This window comes from Oratosquilla oratoria, chromosome 1 (genome assembly GCF_046742065.1).
Source record: "Oratosquilla oratoria isolate Oo_2021 chromosome 1, ASM4674206v1, whole genome shotgun sequence".
NCBI lineage: Eukaryota > Metazoa > Arthropoda > Malacostraca > Stomatopoda > Squillidae > Oratosquilla > Oratosquilla oratoria.
Window position 1 is genome coordinate 135,725,544 of NC_134777.1, and position 16,471 is coordinate 135,742,014.

Consider the following 16,471-nt stretch of genomic DNA (forward strand, 5'->3'; position numbering starts at 1 on the left):
ATTGTCTATTTTTTTACGTTTCTGTTTAAAACTTTAAACAAAACTGAACTGGCTATCGAAAATTTGACTTTATTTCAATATACAGAATGTTTTTTCATGCAATGGGGTTGCCAGATGTCGCCAATAATTTATCTATTTCATTTTATATATAAGAACAGAAACAGAATTGAGCTGTAATATTTGGTCAAAGTGTTACAGCCATCATAGAGAATCTTTTGAATACCTGTTGGTAGAAAAAAAGATAATACGATCGCATGCATGACTGGTAGGCTAACAGATACGCGACAGGGCGACATCCTTTCTCCTTTAGCTTTGAAGAGATACTGAGATCCTTGTGGTGATTGACGATTAGTGTTGGGCAAGTTGCCAGATATCTCCATATATATTAATTATTGTAAACAAAACAGAACTGGGTATCAAAATTTTGACTTTATTTCAATATACAGAATGTTTTTTCATGCATGGGGTTGCCAGAGGTTGCCAAAAATTTATCTATTTTATTTTATATATTAGAAAAGAAACGGAATTGAGCTGTAATATTTGGCCAAAGTGTTACCGCCATCATAGAGAATCTTTTGAAATGTTTACCTAAAATTCGTTAATTTTCCAGAATTTTTCGTGTTTTCGCGCCCTACAGTCCCTTAAACTCATGAATGGTTTTTGCGCTTACTATTTCATTATCCAGTTTGTTCCAAGTGTCTAAAACTCTATGTGGAAAACTGTTTTTCTTCAGTTCTCTTCTATAGCTATGTTTTCTTAATTTCCTTCCATGTCCTCTTGTGTTTCTCTTGTCCCAGTTTAGTAATTCTTCTCTATCAAGTATCCCTGTGCCTTTCATGATTCTGTAGATAGTCAGTAGGTCTCCTCTCTCTCTTCTTTCCTCCAGTGTCGGTAGCTCCAGTTTAGCCAATCTCTCCTCGTATGATAGGTTTGCAAGTGCAGGTGCCATTTTTGTAGCTGCTCTTTGGATTCTTTCTATTTTCTTTATGTTCTTTTTGGTACTGGGGGACCACAATGTCGCCGCATACTCTAGTCTAGGCCTTATCAATGTAACCAAAATTTTTTTATCATGTCTTCGTCCAGGTAAGCAAAAGCCACTTTTATTGATCTTAGCAAGTTGTAAGTCTCCCCGACAATTTTGTATGAAGGAGTGATTGTGCCAATAGCACTGTATGGGGCAGAAACATGGAACATAAGAGAGGAAGAGAGAAGGAGTTTGAATGTGTTTGAGATGAGGTGTCTGAGAAGTATGATGGGGATTACTAGGCTAGATAGAGTGAAAAATGAGGAGGTGAGAAGAACGGGGGTGGAAAGGGAGTTGGGAGATAGGGTTGATGAAAGAGTATTAAGATGGTTTGGACACGGAAAGAATGAGTGAAGAAAGACTAGTAAAAGAGGTATGGAAGGCAGATGTGGAGGGAGTGAACATGAGGGGACATCCTAGGATGAGGTGGATGGATGGGGTGAAGGGGGCTTTGGGGAAGAGGGGAATGTCTGTTGAGGAAGGATGGGAGAGGACAGAAGACGGGTGAATGGAGAATGGTTGTATATGGATGATGTTGTGATGCATGAGGTGGAATGGGCGGGGGGATGGGGGGTGAGGTAGTATGTGTGAGAAAAATTTGATGCAGCCCAAAGGGATTTCTCCCTGTCTTCTCCTTTTCTGCATGGGGGGACGGAGAGGTGGGGGTCGCCGATTTAATGAAGCGGCCTTGCTGTGGATGTGCTGTGTCTTGCGACACTGCTTCTGACCCAGGGCAGTGGACAAGGTGCAGGGATGACCCGTCATCCAGGAGGTGCTAAGATAAGAGGGAGGGTGGAGGGGTGTGGAGTGTATTCAGGGATGGAATGGGTGGGAATGATTTTATGCCTTTTTTCTTTTTGGCTACCTCCCTTGTAAGTGGGAAAAAGCCTTGGTATATGTATGTATGTATGTAAAAGTAAGGTGAGATGTACAAGGGGAGAAAGTGACAGCAGACGGGAAGTGAGTATTAAGGGAGAGCAACTGGAGGAAGTGGATAGTTTTAGATACTTGGGTGCAAATGTGGCAGGAAAGGCAGGAGAATGGAGGTAAAATGTAGATTGAGAGAAGCAAGTAAATGCCTTGGTGGATTAAAAAGTGTAATGAGAAATAGACATTTATTATTGAGAATGTTCCCTGCACAGTTGGCAACTGCAGTATCAGGGTGATATTTTTCAATGAAAGCCTGCATTTCAGTCCATTTAGCACACACTTCATTGATTTTAGCACTCAAAGCCTCCTCCCTTATTTCTTCCACCTGTTCCTGTTGTTGCTGCTGTTGCAGATGCATGAACTCTTCCATGCTGAGCTCTGCAGAGTGGCCTTCAATGAGCTCATGCATGTCTTCTGCTTCAACTTGAAGGCCCATGTTTTTGCCCATAGACAATATCATCAATAACAGTGATGTCTTCAACAGCAGGATTTTCGTTGGGCTAAAACCCCTCAAAATCTCTTTCTGTGACATACCCTGGCCAAAGTTTTCACCATGCACTTGTCAGAGTACCATACGACACTTGGCCCCAGGCCAAATCAATGAGATTCACACAACTTAGGATAGTGAAATGGTCTTTCCAAAATGTTCTAAGGGCCAAGTTGGTGTCATTCGTCACTTCAAAACACTTGCAGAAAAAGGCTTGTGTGTACAGTTTTTTGAAATTAGAAATGAAATGTTGATCTATGGGTTGAAGAATCGGTGTCATATAATCACCATTGCTGTAATTTATCTAAATCTTCTTGAATATCTAATTGGTTTGAGTGATCATTTGCCACTCCCCACAGTTTTGTATCATCAGCAAATTTGGAAACGGTAGATTTTAGTCCATGGTCTGTATCATTTATATATACTATGAATAGAAGTGGCCCAAGAACGGAACCCTGAGGAACTCCACTTGTAACATTTTTCCATCTAGAAGTTTTTCCATTTAAAACAACTCTCTGTTTTCGACCATTCAACCAATTACTAGTCCAACTTAATAGGCTACCACTTATTCCGGGTAAAGCTAATTTAGTAAGTACTGTAGTCTTTCATGTGGGACGGTATAAAAAGCTTTTGCAAAGTCTAGATATATTAAATCTATATTGTTTCTTTTGTCATAATTCGAGATAACTGTGTTGTAGAATTCGAGTAAGTTAGTCACGCAAGAACGTTTCCGTCTGGAACCATGCTGGCTATTATTTATCAAACGGTTACTTTCTAAATGATGTTCGATAGCATCTCTGATGATAGTTTCCATTATTTTTCCTACGATTGAAGTCAAACTTATAGGCCTATATTTATTTGGCTTCTTTTTGTCACCATTTTTGAATATGGGAGTAACATTAGCTAGCTTCCATTCTCTTGGGACATCTCCGGATATGATGGATTTCTTGAAAATAATTTCTAATGGAACAACAATCTCATTTTTCATTTCCTTTAAGATTCTTGGATGTCAACCATCAGGCCCTGGTGTTTTATCAACTTTGAGTTTATCTATACACCTTTTAATTTTTTCTTTTGTTATATTTACCATAGTAAGTTTACCCTAGACTTTTCACAGGTTTCAGTTTGGAATTCACTTTGAGGTGTTTCGTTTACAAATACCGAGCTAAAATGATTGTTTAAGATATTACACATTCCTTCATTTGAATATTCAAGTTGACCGTCAGCAGATAATAGTGGACCTATGTGATTCCTAACAACCTTTTTATCTCTAATGTAACTATAGAATTGTTTGGGATTCTCTTTGGATTTATCAGCGATGTTCATTTCATATTGTCGTTTTCATTTTTTATTGTATTTTTTAAATCTCTGTATTGATACATAACTTTCATAGTCATTAGATGCACCCAAGCACTTATATTTCTTATAAGCCTGTCTCTTTTTAGCAATACTTTTTTCAGTTTCTTTGTTGAGCCACTTTGGGTGAGTCTGATTTGGGAGACGTCTGTCCATTCACTGCATGTTGAGAAAAAGGATTGTGGTACTCCCCAAGGCAGACATAGCTCCTCTTGGGGATCGGTGCCACCTGCGTAGAGCCGGTGGCCAGGGCTGGTTGCCGCCGTTTGGCCCCCAACTCTTGGGGTTGGGGGGTGGTCCCATGACGTAGACGCTGCAGCTGGATGACCGCATTGTGAACAGTTGCCCAGGATGTAACACTTCACCCCATACCATACAACATATAATGGAAGACTGCATTATACACAATCATGCACGCAAACAACACAACACACACTCTATAAAGGATTTGTGGGAAAACCCAGTTTCGGCTGTGGCATTCCTTGGGGAGATGGGACTGCTCGGACAGACAGTCTAGGGAACGACAACAACAACAACAACAACTTCCATTCACTACCTATTCCTTCCTCTTAGCTCATCATAGATGAAGGGTCATCCCTATCTCCCTCCCACTGCCATGTGTCAGAAGTAATGCAGCAAGACACAGTACATCTACAGCAAGACCACTTCACTTAATTGGTGAACCCACTCTCTGTCCCCTTGTGCAGAAAAGGAGAGAAATCCCTTCAGACTGTGTCAAAATATCATTCACACATAACCACTCCCATCTACTCCTCCCCATCCCCTGCCTCCTCCTTTCCTGGTATAAGAATGTTATCTCTACACAACCATCCTCCATTCATTCCTGGCTCAACAGACATTCCCCTCTTGCTCAAAGCTCCTTTCACTCCATCCATCCATCTTATCCTCAGTTGTCCCCTCAAGTTTGTTCCATGTACCCCTGCCTCCCACACCTCTGTTCATTCTTTCAATGTGTCCAAACCATCTCAGTATTATTTCATCAGCCCTATCTGGCATCTCCTTTTCCACCCCACTCTCCTCTTTTCTCACTCTACCCAACCTTGTAACCCCTACCTTATTTCTCAGACATTTCCTCTCAAACACATTTAGATTTTTCTTTGCCTCTCTTAAATTCCAAGTCTGTGCCCCATACAGTGTCATAGGCACAATTACCCCTTCATAGAATCTCCTCATTGTATACATTCCCAGAAGCTTACTTCTCATGACACTTTTTAATCCCCCAAGGCATTTACTTGCTTCTCTCAATATACAATTTCCCTTCACCTCCACTCCCTTTCCTGCCACGTGCTACCCCAAGTACCAAAGCTATCCACTTCCTCCAGATTCTCCTTTAAGACTAACTTCCATTCCACTGCCATCCTCTTGTACATCTCATTACCTTACTTTTACCCACATTTACCTTGAACTTCCTCCTATCCCATAATCTCCCAAACTATGTAACTAATTGCCTGAATCCCAATATATTTGCAATACGTCTTAAAGCCCATTCTTGTGTACCCCATGATAAGCCTTTTCCAAATACATAAAGGCCCAAAAAATATCCTTACCTTTTGCCTTAGCACAAAAATCTGACTCAACTCCAACCTTTCCTAAACTTACACTGCTCCTCATCAATTACTCCCTTTGTTCCTTTCCTAATCCTCTCAATTAAAATCCTCTCAAACCCCTCCCAACTACACTCAACAAAATGATCCCTCTGAAACTACTACAATCACATTTGTCCCCTATTCCCTTGTAAAGTGGAACTACACAGACACCCCTCCAGTCTTCCAGCACTCTGCCTTCCTTTATTAGACAAACATTAAACAACCTCACTAGACTAGGCAGTCCACTATTACTGTATCTCCCTTCTTCAAACACTTCGCATGGCACCCATTTAACCCAAGTGCCTTATCTGCTCTCATAATTTTCAAAACTACTTGTTCCTCAATTCTTCATATTTGCCCTCCATTTTCCTGTCCCATCACCGTCATTGTCTTAGCACCTTCCACTGCTACCACCAATCTTTCCCCAGCCTCCTCCACATTCAACAGCTCTCTAACATACTCTGCCCAGCTTCCCCTACTGCTTCCTCTTCTATTAACATCTGTCTATCTGCACCTTTCACCTTTTCTTCTCTGCTTGACTGCTTCCTCTCTTAACTTCCTTCCAAAACATCTTTTTCTTACTTTGAAAATTGTATGTCATGCTCTGCCACTTTATATCTGCTCTCCTTTTTTCCTCCTTCATCTTATGTTTTTTATTCTTGTATGTTTCCCTCATTCTACTTTGCAACCAATCCTTGAATGCTTGCTTCTTCTCTTCTGTTACCTTCTTTATTTCATCATCTCACCACTCATTACCCTTCCTTCTATTCCCTCCCATCCTCCTTGTTTCACATACCATCTTTGGACACTTTGTCACTCCCTCCATCACAGACTTAACTCCTCATATTAGGCTCATTGACTAGTTACTCATGTCCTTGGGTGAGATGGTATGACAGGTAAGTGCAGTGTTAGTGAGTTTATCATGTATTTGGCCTCCATTTTTCTCATCTCTCTCACTGTCTCCTTCATTGTGCACAGTCACATTTATAAGTGTGATGAACTCGTGGAAGTTTAGTTTATTTTACTTTTTAGGGGGGAGGGTCAGCTTTGTAAATGGCTCCAGCAAGTGCAGGGTTGTTGAGGAAACTGAAGAGTGGTCTTTCAAGCAAGAATTTAATGGAAGAGTTTAATGTGAGTTCTTCCATAGTTTTTGACATAAATAAAAGAGCAAATTGTAAGTTTGTAACATAGGAGTTCAGTGGCTCTGCAATAAAAAAATATTTAAGAAAACGTCTACATTGAGTGAGCTTGATAAAATGGTGCACAAGTGGTTTGTGGTGCAATGATCAAAAGGAAAACCTGTGTCAGCCTCAATGATAATTGAAAAAAAGCAAAACTGTTTTATGCCAATATGAACACCACTGAACCATATGCATTCTCAGATGGTTGGCTGAGGAATATAATCAATGGCATGGGATCATGCAGTTGGATACCAGTGGCAAAATTCAGGCTGCTGTTGTTGATGCTGCAGAATGTTACAGCAAATCATTTTCCAAGATAACCATTGAGCATAGTTTACTGTTGTGTCAAATCTATAATACTAACAGACTGGCCTATTATATAAGAGTATGCTTGAGATAACTTTAGTTGGGGCTGGGGTAAAGTTGGCTAAATTATTAAAATGCAAGAAGGAATGCTGACCAGTGTTAATATGTGCAGATGTTTCTGATACACACAAATTTAATCTAGTTATTGTTGAGAAATATAGGAAAAATCCTAATATCTGACCTTGATGGGATCTTAAGTAGGTTGAATAACCAGAAAAAATTGATGTTTGGATGTATGGGGTTATTTTTCAGGAACATGAAAACTCCTCATAGCCCCATAAGGGAAGCAGCTACTGCATTCATGTATTGTACTACACATCATATTAAGGTGATTTCTGTCATTTAATAACAATTTCTAATTTTATTATGTGGTAATACTCCATATGCACTTACAAAAATTAAAAGTGCTAATCTCTACAGTAGCCATTTGAGAAATATATACCCTTACAGGGGAGGTAGCCAGAAAACATATATAATCATACAAAACATATTTCTCAGATGCAAGCATTCATTAACAACAGAATATATGTACTGTATATAACCATTAACACTAACAATAAAAATTGCAATAATGATGTACATGATGTTTTTACACTGCGTAAACTCAGCTGCTAGGAGAAGTCTTCCCTTTATGAAAATGCCTGCAAGTTATGAATACATGCAGCTGTAAAATGATGGCACTTTTATTTTCTTGTATATTGTATGTTTTTAAATAACATTTTAAACTTTTTTTACAATTGCATTAGTAATTAAAAATGCATATTTTGAACATATAAATTATGAGCATACATTCTTCTTTTGTCATTCAGATAATTAACCAGACAAAACTTGATTCTAAGAATCAAGCCTTCATTGATAACAAAGTATGTGTATAAAACCATTAACAAGAAAAAAAATTGCATCATAGAGCAATAAATTGCTTTGATGTACATGGCATTTTAATCTTTGTATAAATGATATAGAACCTGGCCACTGGGAGGTGTTTGCCCTTTATGTAACCATGCTTGCAATGCCACCCATCCCCAGCAGTACTAGCAATAATCATGTAAGCAAACTAACTAGCTGCAGAAAGTTTGATTGGCTGGTTGGATATTTCCCACATTTTATCATGTTTGGGACATGAAAAAAAATGGGTTGTTTGAAAGTCAGCTTGAAGGAATTTGCCTGTACAAGAAAGTTTGGTTGGCTGGTTGGACATTATCCCCACTTCATCAGGCTTGGGACTTAGGGGGTGGAAAAATGGGTTATTTGAAAATCGGATTGAAGGAATTTGCCTGTACAAGAAACCAAAATGTGCTTGAAGCATGTTATTCATTGTATACATTTATGTTTACATTAACATAAAGAAATACTATAAAATCATGCATTCATCTGTTGTAAACCTCGTATGTTATGCACATTCCAGTTGAAGTTAATACTAAGGTTGTACCTGCACTTCATGTCACTGTAGAGAATTTTTTCTATGGTAAAAGATACCATACATTGCTTAATGAAAATTTACAGTATTGTGTAAAACAAGTTGATGAAAAAATATGCACTGGAATGCATCTATTCTTCATTTACAAGCTTGTCAGTGGCCTGTCATGGATTTGCCTGATTTACCTAATTATAATGTACATGAAAGGTGGGGGTAACAGGCAGGGGACTGGAGATGGTTAAGGGAAATGGAGAAAAGTGGGAGGTGAGCCACTTGTTGTTTGCTGATGACACTGCACTTGTGGCAGGGTCAGAAGGATTAAGGGAGTTAGGGATAGAGATTGGGAAGATATGTGATAGAAGAAAATTGAAGGTAAATGTTGGTAAAAGCAAGGTGATGAGATGTACAAGGGGAGGAAGTGGTTAGTTTTAGGTATTTGGGGTTGCATGTGGCAGGAAAGGGAGGAGTGGTGGTGGAAGTAATTTGTAAACAGAGAAGCAAGTAAATGCCTTGGGGGAATTAAAAAGTTTTATGAGAAGTAGGCATTTGTGAATGGGTGCAAAGAGGAGACTATGAAGGGGTAATTGTGCCAACAGCACTACATAGGGTGTTCAGCAAGGAAGGGAGAAGGCAGGAGAGAGGGCTGTGTATAGATGATACTGTGATCCAAAGAAGGAAGGGGGTGGGGAATGGGGAGGGGGTATAGGGAGTGGTTATGTGTGAATGACATTTTGTTGGAAGCCGAAGGGATTTCTCCATTTCTTCTCTTTTTCTGCATGAGGGGATGGAGAGGGGGTCACCAATTAAGTGAAACAGCCTTGCTGTGGATGTTCTGTGTCTTGCGGCATTGCTTCTGACCCAGGACAGTGGGCAGGATACAGGGATGACTTGTCATCCATGAGGAGCTAAGATGAGAAGGAAGAAAGGGTGATGGATAGGAGTGGAGTGGGTGTGAGTAGGTTTGCCTTTGACTTGACTACCTCCCTATTAAAGGGAAAGGAGCAACTCTCATTGGGTCCCATCTCCTACTCTTCAATATTTATCCTACCTAGCCTCATGTTTATGTATGGCTCCAACTTGGTTTGTATCCTTAATTTCCAATTATCTATTTGGATTTGAATTAACTTATTGTTCCAGCTTGAGCCCTTTGAAGCTATTCCAAGTATTTATGTATCTATATTGAACCAGAGTAGTGTACAAGACTGTCCCAGCAACTGCCCTGCTCAAGATCTTCCATATAACATAAATAGATCTTTGTTCAAGTTTTCTTTAATTAGATAAATAATAGAATATATTGCATATTAATCTTTCATTACTTATAGTCTGAAATAATCACATTTAAGAAAAATGTTCAGTGTTTTGGCCACAGTTTACCACCAAAGTGCCAAAGGACAGGATTTCTACTATATATTGATATTATTCAGGTAGTATAATAAGATAATGTATTTTAAAAGTTGATCAACCTTTAAATATTGTCTTTTGGCACATATGGTAGATTTATGAGACTTGGGTAAAAAAATTTAACACAACAGGAATTAAATTTGATAGGTACAAGACTGTGATACAAAATTGCATATTAGATATTGATTCTAAAAGTATTTGCAATAATCCTAAAAGCTTGATACAATAACCATTTTGATATCTATCAGTACCTTGTTTTCACTTGTACCCAATTTATATCCAGGAAAGCCTAGATGATGTCCGCACTCCATTTGGGGAAGGGAGCGATGGTAGCACTACATCTGCACGCCCAACAGATACACCGCTCTTCCTTCCTGGTAGAGTACTCTACTGCACTCAAAGGACATCACCTGAGGAAAGGTATAAAAAAAATTTAATTCGTACATGTAGTTTATGTGTTTATTTAGGTTGAGGTTGATGGAAGCTGTATAAAACTGATGAGTAGAATGATTGCATGGAAATAGCATATACATACATATACCAAAGGCTTTTTCCCCCTTACAAGGGAGGTAGCCAAAAAGAAAAAAGGCATAAAAACCATTCCCACTCATTCCATTCCTAAATACACTCCACTCCCCTCCACCCTCCCTCTTATCTTGGCACCTCCTGGATGATGGGTCATCCCTGCATCTTGTCCACTGCCCTGGGTCAGAGGCAGTGTCACAAGACACAGCACATCCACAGCAAGGCCGCTTCATTAAATTGGCGACCCCCCCCTCTCCGTCCCCTCATGCAGAAAAGGAGTAGACGGGGAGAAATCCCTTCGGGCTGTGTAAATTTTTCTCACACATACTACCTCACCCCCCATCCCCACACCCATTCCACCTCATGCATCACAACATCATCCATATACAACCATTCTCTATTCACCCCTGTCTCCTGTCCTCTCCCATCCTTCCTCAACAGACATTCCCCTCTTCCCTAAAGCCCACCTTCACCCCATCCATCCATCTCATCCTAGGTTGCCCCCTCATGTTCACTCCCTCCACATCTGCCTTCCATACCTCTTTTACTAGTCTTTCTTCACTCATTCTTTCCATGTGTCCAAACCATCCCAATACTCTTTCATCCATCCTATTTCTCAACTCCCTTACCACCCCTGTTCTCCTCCTCGCCTCCTCATTTCTCACTCTATCTAGCCTAGTAACCCCCATCATAATTCTCAGACACCTCATCTCAAACACATTCAAACTCCTTCTCTCTTCCTCTCTTATGTTCCATGTTTCTGCCCCCATACAGTGCTATTGGCACAACCACTCCTTCACACAATCTCCTCTTAGCCTCCATTCTCAAATGTCTATTCCTCATTACACTTTTTAATCCACCAAGGCATTTACTCGCTTCTCTCAATCTACATTCTACCTCCACCTTTACTCCACCCTTTCCTGCCACATTTGCACCCAAGTAAAAAAAACTATCCCACGTCCTCCAGTCACTCTCCCTTAATGCTCACTTCCAATCTGCTGCCACTCTCTCCCCTTGTACATCTCATCACCTTACTTTTACTCACATTTATCTTCAACTTACTTCTTTCACACATTCTCCCAAACTCTGTCACCAACTTCCTCAATCCCTTCTCTCATCCAGCTACAAGCGCAGTGTCGTCCGCAAACAACAGCTGGCTCACCTCCCACTTTTCTCCATTTTCTTTAAACATCTCCAATCCCTGACCCACCACCATTGCATTTACCTCTCGCACCACCCCATCCTTGTATAAGTTGAACAGCCAGGGGGATATAACACATCCCTGACAAAGTCCCACCTTTACCTAACCACTCACTCTTTCCATTTCTAATCCTGACACATGCTCTACTACTCTTGTAAAAACTCTTGACAGCTCCTAGAAGCTTTCCTCTTATCCCATATATCTGCAAAACCTCCCACAGTGCCTTCCTGTCTACCCTGTCATAAGCCTTTTCTAGATCCATAAAAGCCAAAAAAACATCCTTACCTATTCCTATAGCTTTCTCACATATCTGTCTTACCACAAAAATCTGATCTACGCAACCTCTACCTGTCCTAAATCCACACTGTTCCTCACCAATTACTCCCTCTGTTCCCCTCCTAATCCTCTCAATCAAGATCCTCCCATAAGCCTTCCCAACTACACTTAACACCTTGAATCATGAAATTTTCATCCAAAAATTGAATTTTAGATATGGGCATTGGGCACATTTAAATAATATAAACATCCTAAAATCAAAATATGAACAACTTTTTCCTCCCCAGCGTAATGTAGGGAATTTAAAGGGCCCGGGATGCACGTCATTTTAAATGGCTTACGCAAGAATAGGGCCTAAATACAGTCGAACCTCGAAAGCCTGGACTAATTGGGGGGAAGGGCGGTCTGGTCATGCCAAAAGTCCGGTCATCGAAAATGTCGCCTTAACACCCGTAGATTTTCGTAGTGGTATACGTATAGGTAATGTATATGGCATAGAAGCACATAAGAATAATACTCTAACACTGTAATGATAATAATACTGTAATAATAATACTCTAATACTAATAATTCTGTAATAACCATAATACAGGTATGCAAATGTACTGTACTGTATTTTTTATTACATACACTGTAAATATCGGAATGTATGCACGCGGGACAGTGGTGGCGGCCAGGGTTGCCGCGTTTTCTACACTGCCGTGCAGAATGGGAGTGTTGCCATACCGGGGCATACATTTTTCTCGGGCGTGTGCAGACTTTCATAGCAAGATATACATGTCAAACTTTGACAAAATGTTGGTTCTAGTTTTTTTTATTCTTGAATGTATATAAGGCCCCCATGCCCTAACATATTCAGTAAGATATAAAAATAATTTTTTATATTATTATCGCTAAAAGAAAGCTGAAACTTTAGCATAGAATTTTTTATACACCATAAAAATGTATCTTTTGGGGTATAATATTTTATAAGTAACACAATTACCAATAAAAGTCATATTTTGATGTACCATTTATTATTTGATAACTAGTTCTGTGATTTTTAAACAAAAGTTTGAGTTTTTGAATGTTTTTAACAGCCAGCTGATATGTAGAAAAAATTTCCTTCTTGTGCAGTTGCCACCTGCCGCTATTTTACTACGTTTTGGTACAAAATTCTACGAAACGGCAGCCCTGGTGCTAAAAGAAAGCTGAAACTTTAGCGTAGAATTTTTTTCTACACCGTAAAAACGTATCTTTTGGGGTATAATATTTTAAAAGTAACACAATTACCAATAAGTCATATTTTGATGTACCATTTATTATTTGATAACTAGTTCTATGATTTTTAAACAAAAGTTTGAGTTTTTGAATGTTTTTAACAGCCCACTATGTAGAAAAAATTTCCTCATGTCCTTGTGTAGTTGTCTCATGCCGCTATTTTACTACGTTTTGGTACAAAATTCTACGAAACGGCAGCCCTGGTGGCGGCTTGACTGGACCGGGTTTGAGTTCACGTGTACGGCCATCGCTGCCACCTACCGGACAAATTGGGAACTTTGCTTGAAAAGTCCGCCCTTTGTTCATTTCGACCGGTCATACGAGGGTCTGGGCTTTCAAGGTTCGACTGTATTTATAAATATGCCTTGTTTTCACTTGTCTAATTCCATGAAATGGCTATATTTTTGTACTTCTGGCATCAGCATGACTTCCTCTTCCATGTGGTGTGCACAGCATGCTTCAAGCCTAAGTTACCCATCAAACATCAGAGTAGATTGATGCATAAACACCTAACTGACTGTGACGATATTGTGTTCCTGTGCCGCTGTTTGCTTTATTTCCTGGACATTACTACACTTACTAGACGTCCAATCATCAACTTCATCATGATAAAGAGGAAAACCAAGGAAAAAAGATAAAAAAAAAATTAGCCAAAAGTGAAATGAAAGTTGTGCTAGAAGGAGGGCAAGGCATGAGAGGCTTGGAGGAGGGATCCCACTTCCGTGCACATTACCATCACCTCCACCACCAAATACCACCACACCTGACAACACAGCTGACAAAGTGCTTTCTTCCAAATGAAGAGAAGAAGATGAGGGAAATTCAGGAGAAATAGAAAATAGCTGGCGAAGGAGAAACATACATGGCTGGGATCATGCCTGTGTAGGATCAAACACCTTTTTGGTAAGCCTTGTCATTGAGCAGAGGTGTGGTAATTATTGTTACGGGAATGGCATTGTTTACCTTGAGCTACGGCAATTTCCCGAAAGCTTGTTTAATTTTCGAATCGGGAATCTTTCCTGTAACTTCGTACCACACTATCGTAATTTTAATTAATATATTATTAAACTCCCCTCCCTCTTTAATATTTATTTATGCCTATGTTGTAATTTGATTAACAAATCAGGAACTTGAGAACTTACTTGAAGTATCAGTTGTCCTGTGGCTTCGAAACCGTTTTGAAGGCTCATTAGAACTCCAGCCGAACAAGACTAAGTTTTATTCCCTGAACGCCAGACTAGCTTCAACCCTGGTACCAGTGACAAGCTTTAACCCTGTCACCAGAAGGACAATAAAACCTCGGCAAGGATCTACAGCCATCGAAGCCTCAAGCTTGTATTCATTTCTAACGATTTGTTAGAGAACTCAAACAGGTAAGTTCTCTAACGTTCTCTGTTTTGATCAATTAATTACAACATAGGTTTTTTCTCTAACAAATCGAGAATTCCGATCAGTCTTATAATAATAAATACTATATAGTTTTTCTCTAACTAATCTGAATTCTCGGCTTTAGTTTTTTCATCTCGGAATTTGAGAATTTACGTAAAATTTAAATTTAACTTTAGTAGTCGATTTCGACTTTAACTTTTTACCCCCTTGTGTAGTAAGCCACTATGTAAGCGTGTTTCTTTTTATTTAAGGTTACGATAGTGTCTGGTTACGAAGTCCGGTTTCCTGTTCTTATACCGAGTTTGTTCAGTTTTTATTAATTTCCTCGTCTGAGGACCTTGTTAACTTTCAGGAAATTTTGCCGGCTTTGGTACCTTGTTTTTCTCGTGAACATTCGGAAATTTCCGAATAGTTCTCTATTCTTGGTGGTCTCTATTGTTGTATTGTCGTGGTTTCTTTGATTTGTTGCATTTATCCGATTTAAGCTAGTATTTAAATCAAAATTATTTTACTTAATTTCTTTCTTCGGTGTGCTTAGTCCATAAGACGGTTTTTTGGCACGACTATTTTGCTCATGTATTTGTAACGAATTGTTGGGTGGGCGTCGTTATGGCTAGCCATGATAAGACATTGTCCGCTTCGGAAGTTTTGCAAAGACTCCGAAGACAGAGAGCTCATAAAAAGGGGCTTATCTCTAAGGACTTCAAAGCTCTTCAAGATACATCTGATTCTTTATCTATTTCCGTCCTTGACGATGTGTTAATTCCGATTGAGAATTTCCTCTCAAAAATACAAGATCTGGACGAGGAAATTAATGCCTTGCTCCCCGAAGAAGAAAAGGACAAGGATATGGAGACATCCAGAGCTTACCGCCTGTCCGTTCTTCTGCAATTGTCTCCGTATAAGGAACGGAGACAAGAGTTAAGGGGAGTTTTTGAATCTCTAAAAGGTGAAAAACTAAACAAGTCCACTGATAATTCTGTAAAACTTCCTCTTCCTCCTATTATTCTTCAACATTTCGAGAATAATTCTAGCAATCCCTTTGCCTATTTAAACTTTAAAAAGGGTTTTCTGAATGCCTTAGCTGGTATCCCCAATGTGACTAATAGTCAGAAGTTAATTTATTTGAAGGGATACCTCAGAGGGGAGGCTTTCTATTTAGTTGAGAACTTACCAGTGGATGATTCAAGTTTTGACTCTGCTTTCCTTCTTCATGATGAGTTATATTTCAACAAGGAAGAAATTCTTGAATTGAGAGACCTTGAGAGACCTTGAAAGTTACATTAGGTCTGTAGATTCCAAGCTACAAGACCTTAAGGGAATTGGGGGTAGATTTCACTAGGCCAGGAAGCGAGGGCCTCCTCTTAATAAGTAAATTAATTTTAATTAAATTGCCTAAATTTTTTCTAATTGAATTGTCTCGGGTGATTAATTCTAATTACCCCAATTTTAACCAAATCAAGGAAGTTTACCAGTCAGTTTTGGTTAGACTCAAAATGGGATCAGATGATCTTGGAGTCAAACCTAAAAGAAGCCTTACTACCAGCTCCCTTGCTTTCAAGGAAATTTCCTTGAAAAAACCAGTTGATTCCAGTAAGGGAGTTGATGGCTCCTTTAAGGCCAATTCTAATCCCATTAAGAAGTCTAGTTCGAAGTGTACTTCATATAAATCCCTTGAGCACAGGAAAGTTAGAGCATCTCAGTTAGGACTGTGCAATAGATGCCTAAATCATGGACATGGTTCTTTGGAATGCCCTGGGTTAAAGGCTGCTCTGCCTTACAAATGTTTTGTTTGTAACAAACCTGAGCACCATGGAGCCATGTGTTCTATGACTTATAAGACACCACTTTCTGAAGAGAAAGTGTTTAATTTTTATAATTCAACTGATTCCATTGTTCCTTTGGTCTCCCTTCCTATTAGCAGAGGAAAGAGAACTGCCCAATGTCTCTTTTTGTTGGACACTGGAGCACAGTTTTCTATCATTAATAAGGAATTTGTAGAGGACAAAGTTGGACCTTGTTTAAGTCCTCCTATGGACAAGTTAGTTTCT

General features: G+C 39.4%; 1 protein-coding gene across 6 annotated transcripts in view; it reads left to right on the forward strand.

Moving 5' to 3' along the window:
* LOC143027327 (diacylglycerol lipase-beta-like) overlaps nucleotides 1-16,471 on the forward strand; it is a 418,191-nt gene that overhangs the window by 308,318 nt on the left and 93,402 nt on the right. For 4 of the 6 annotated variants that reach the window (XM_076188602.1, XM_076188608.1, XM_076188617.1 and 1 more), the window contains one exon: nucleotides 10,053-10,189. The exons of 1 other annotated variant lie outside the window; for it this stretch is intronic. In XM_076188602.1, the coding sequence (XP_076044717.1) occupies nucleotides 10,053-10,189 (137 nt within the window). Of the gene's footprint in view, nucleotides 1-7,203; nucleotides 7,240-10,052; nucleotides 10,190-16,471 lie in introns of those variants that run through there. One more of the 6 variants, XM_076188644.1, reaches the window with a different exon arrangement.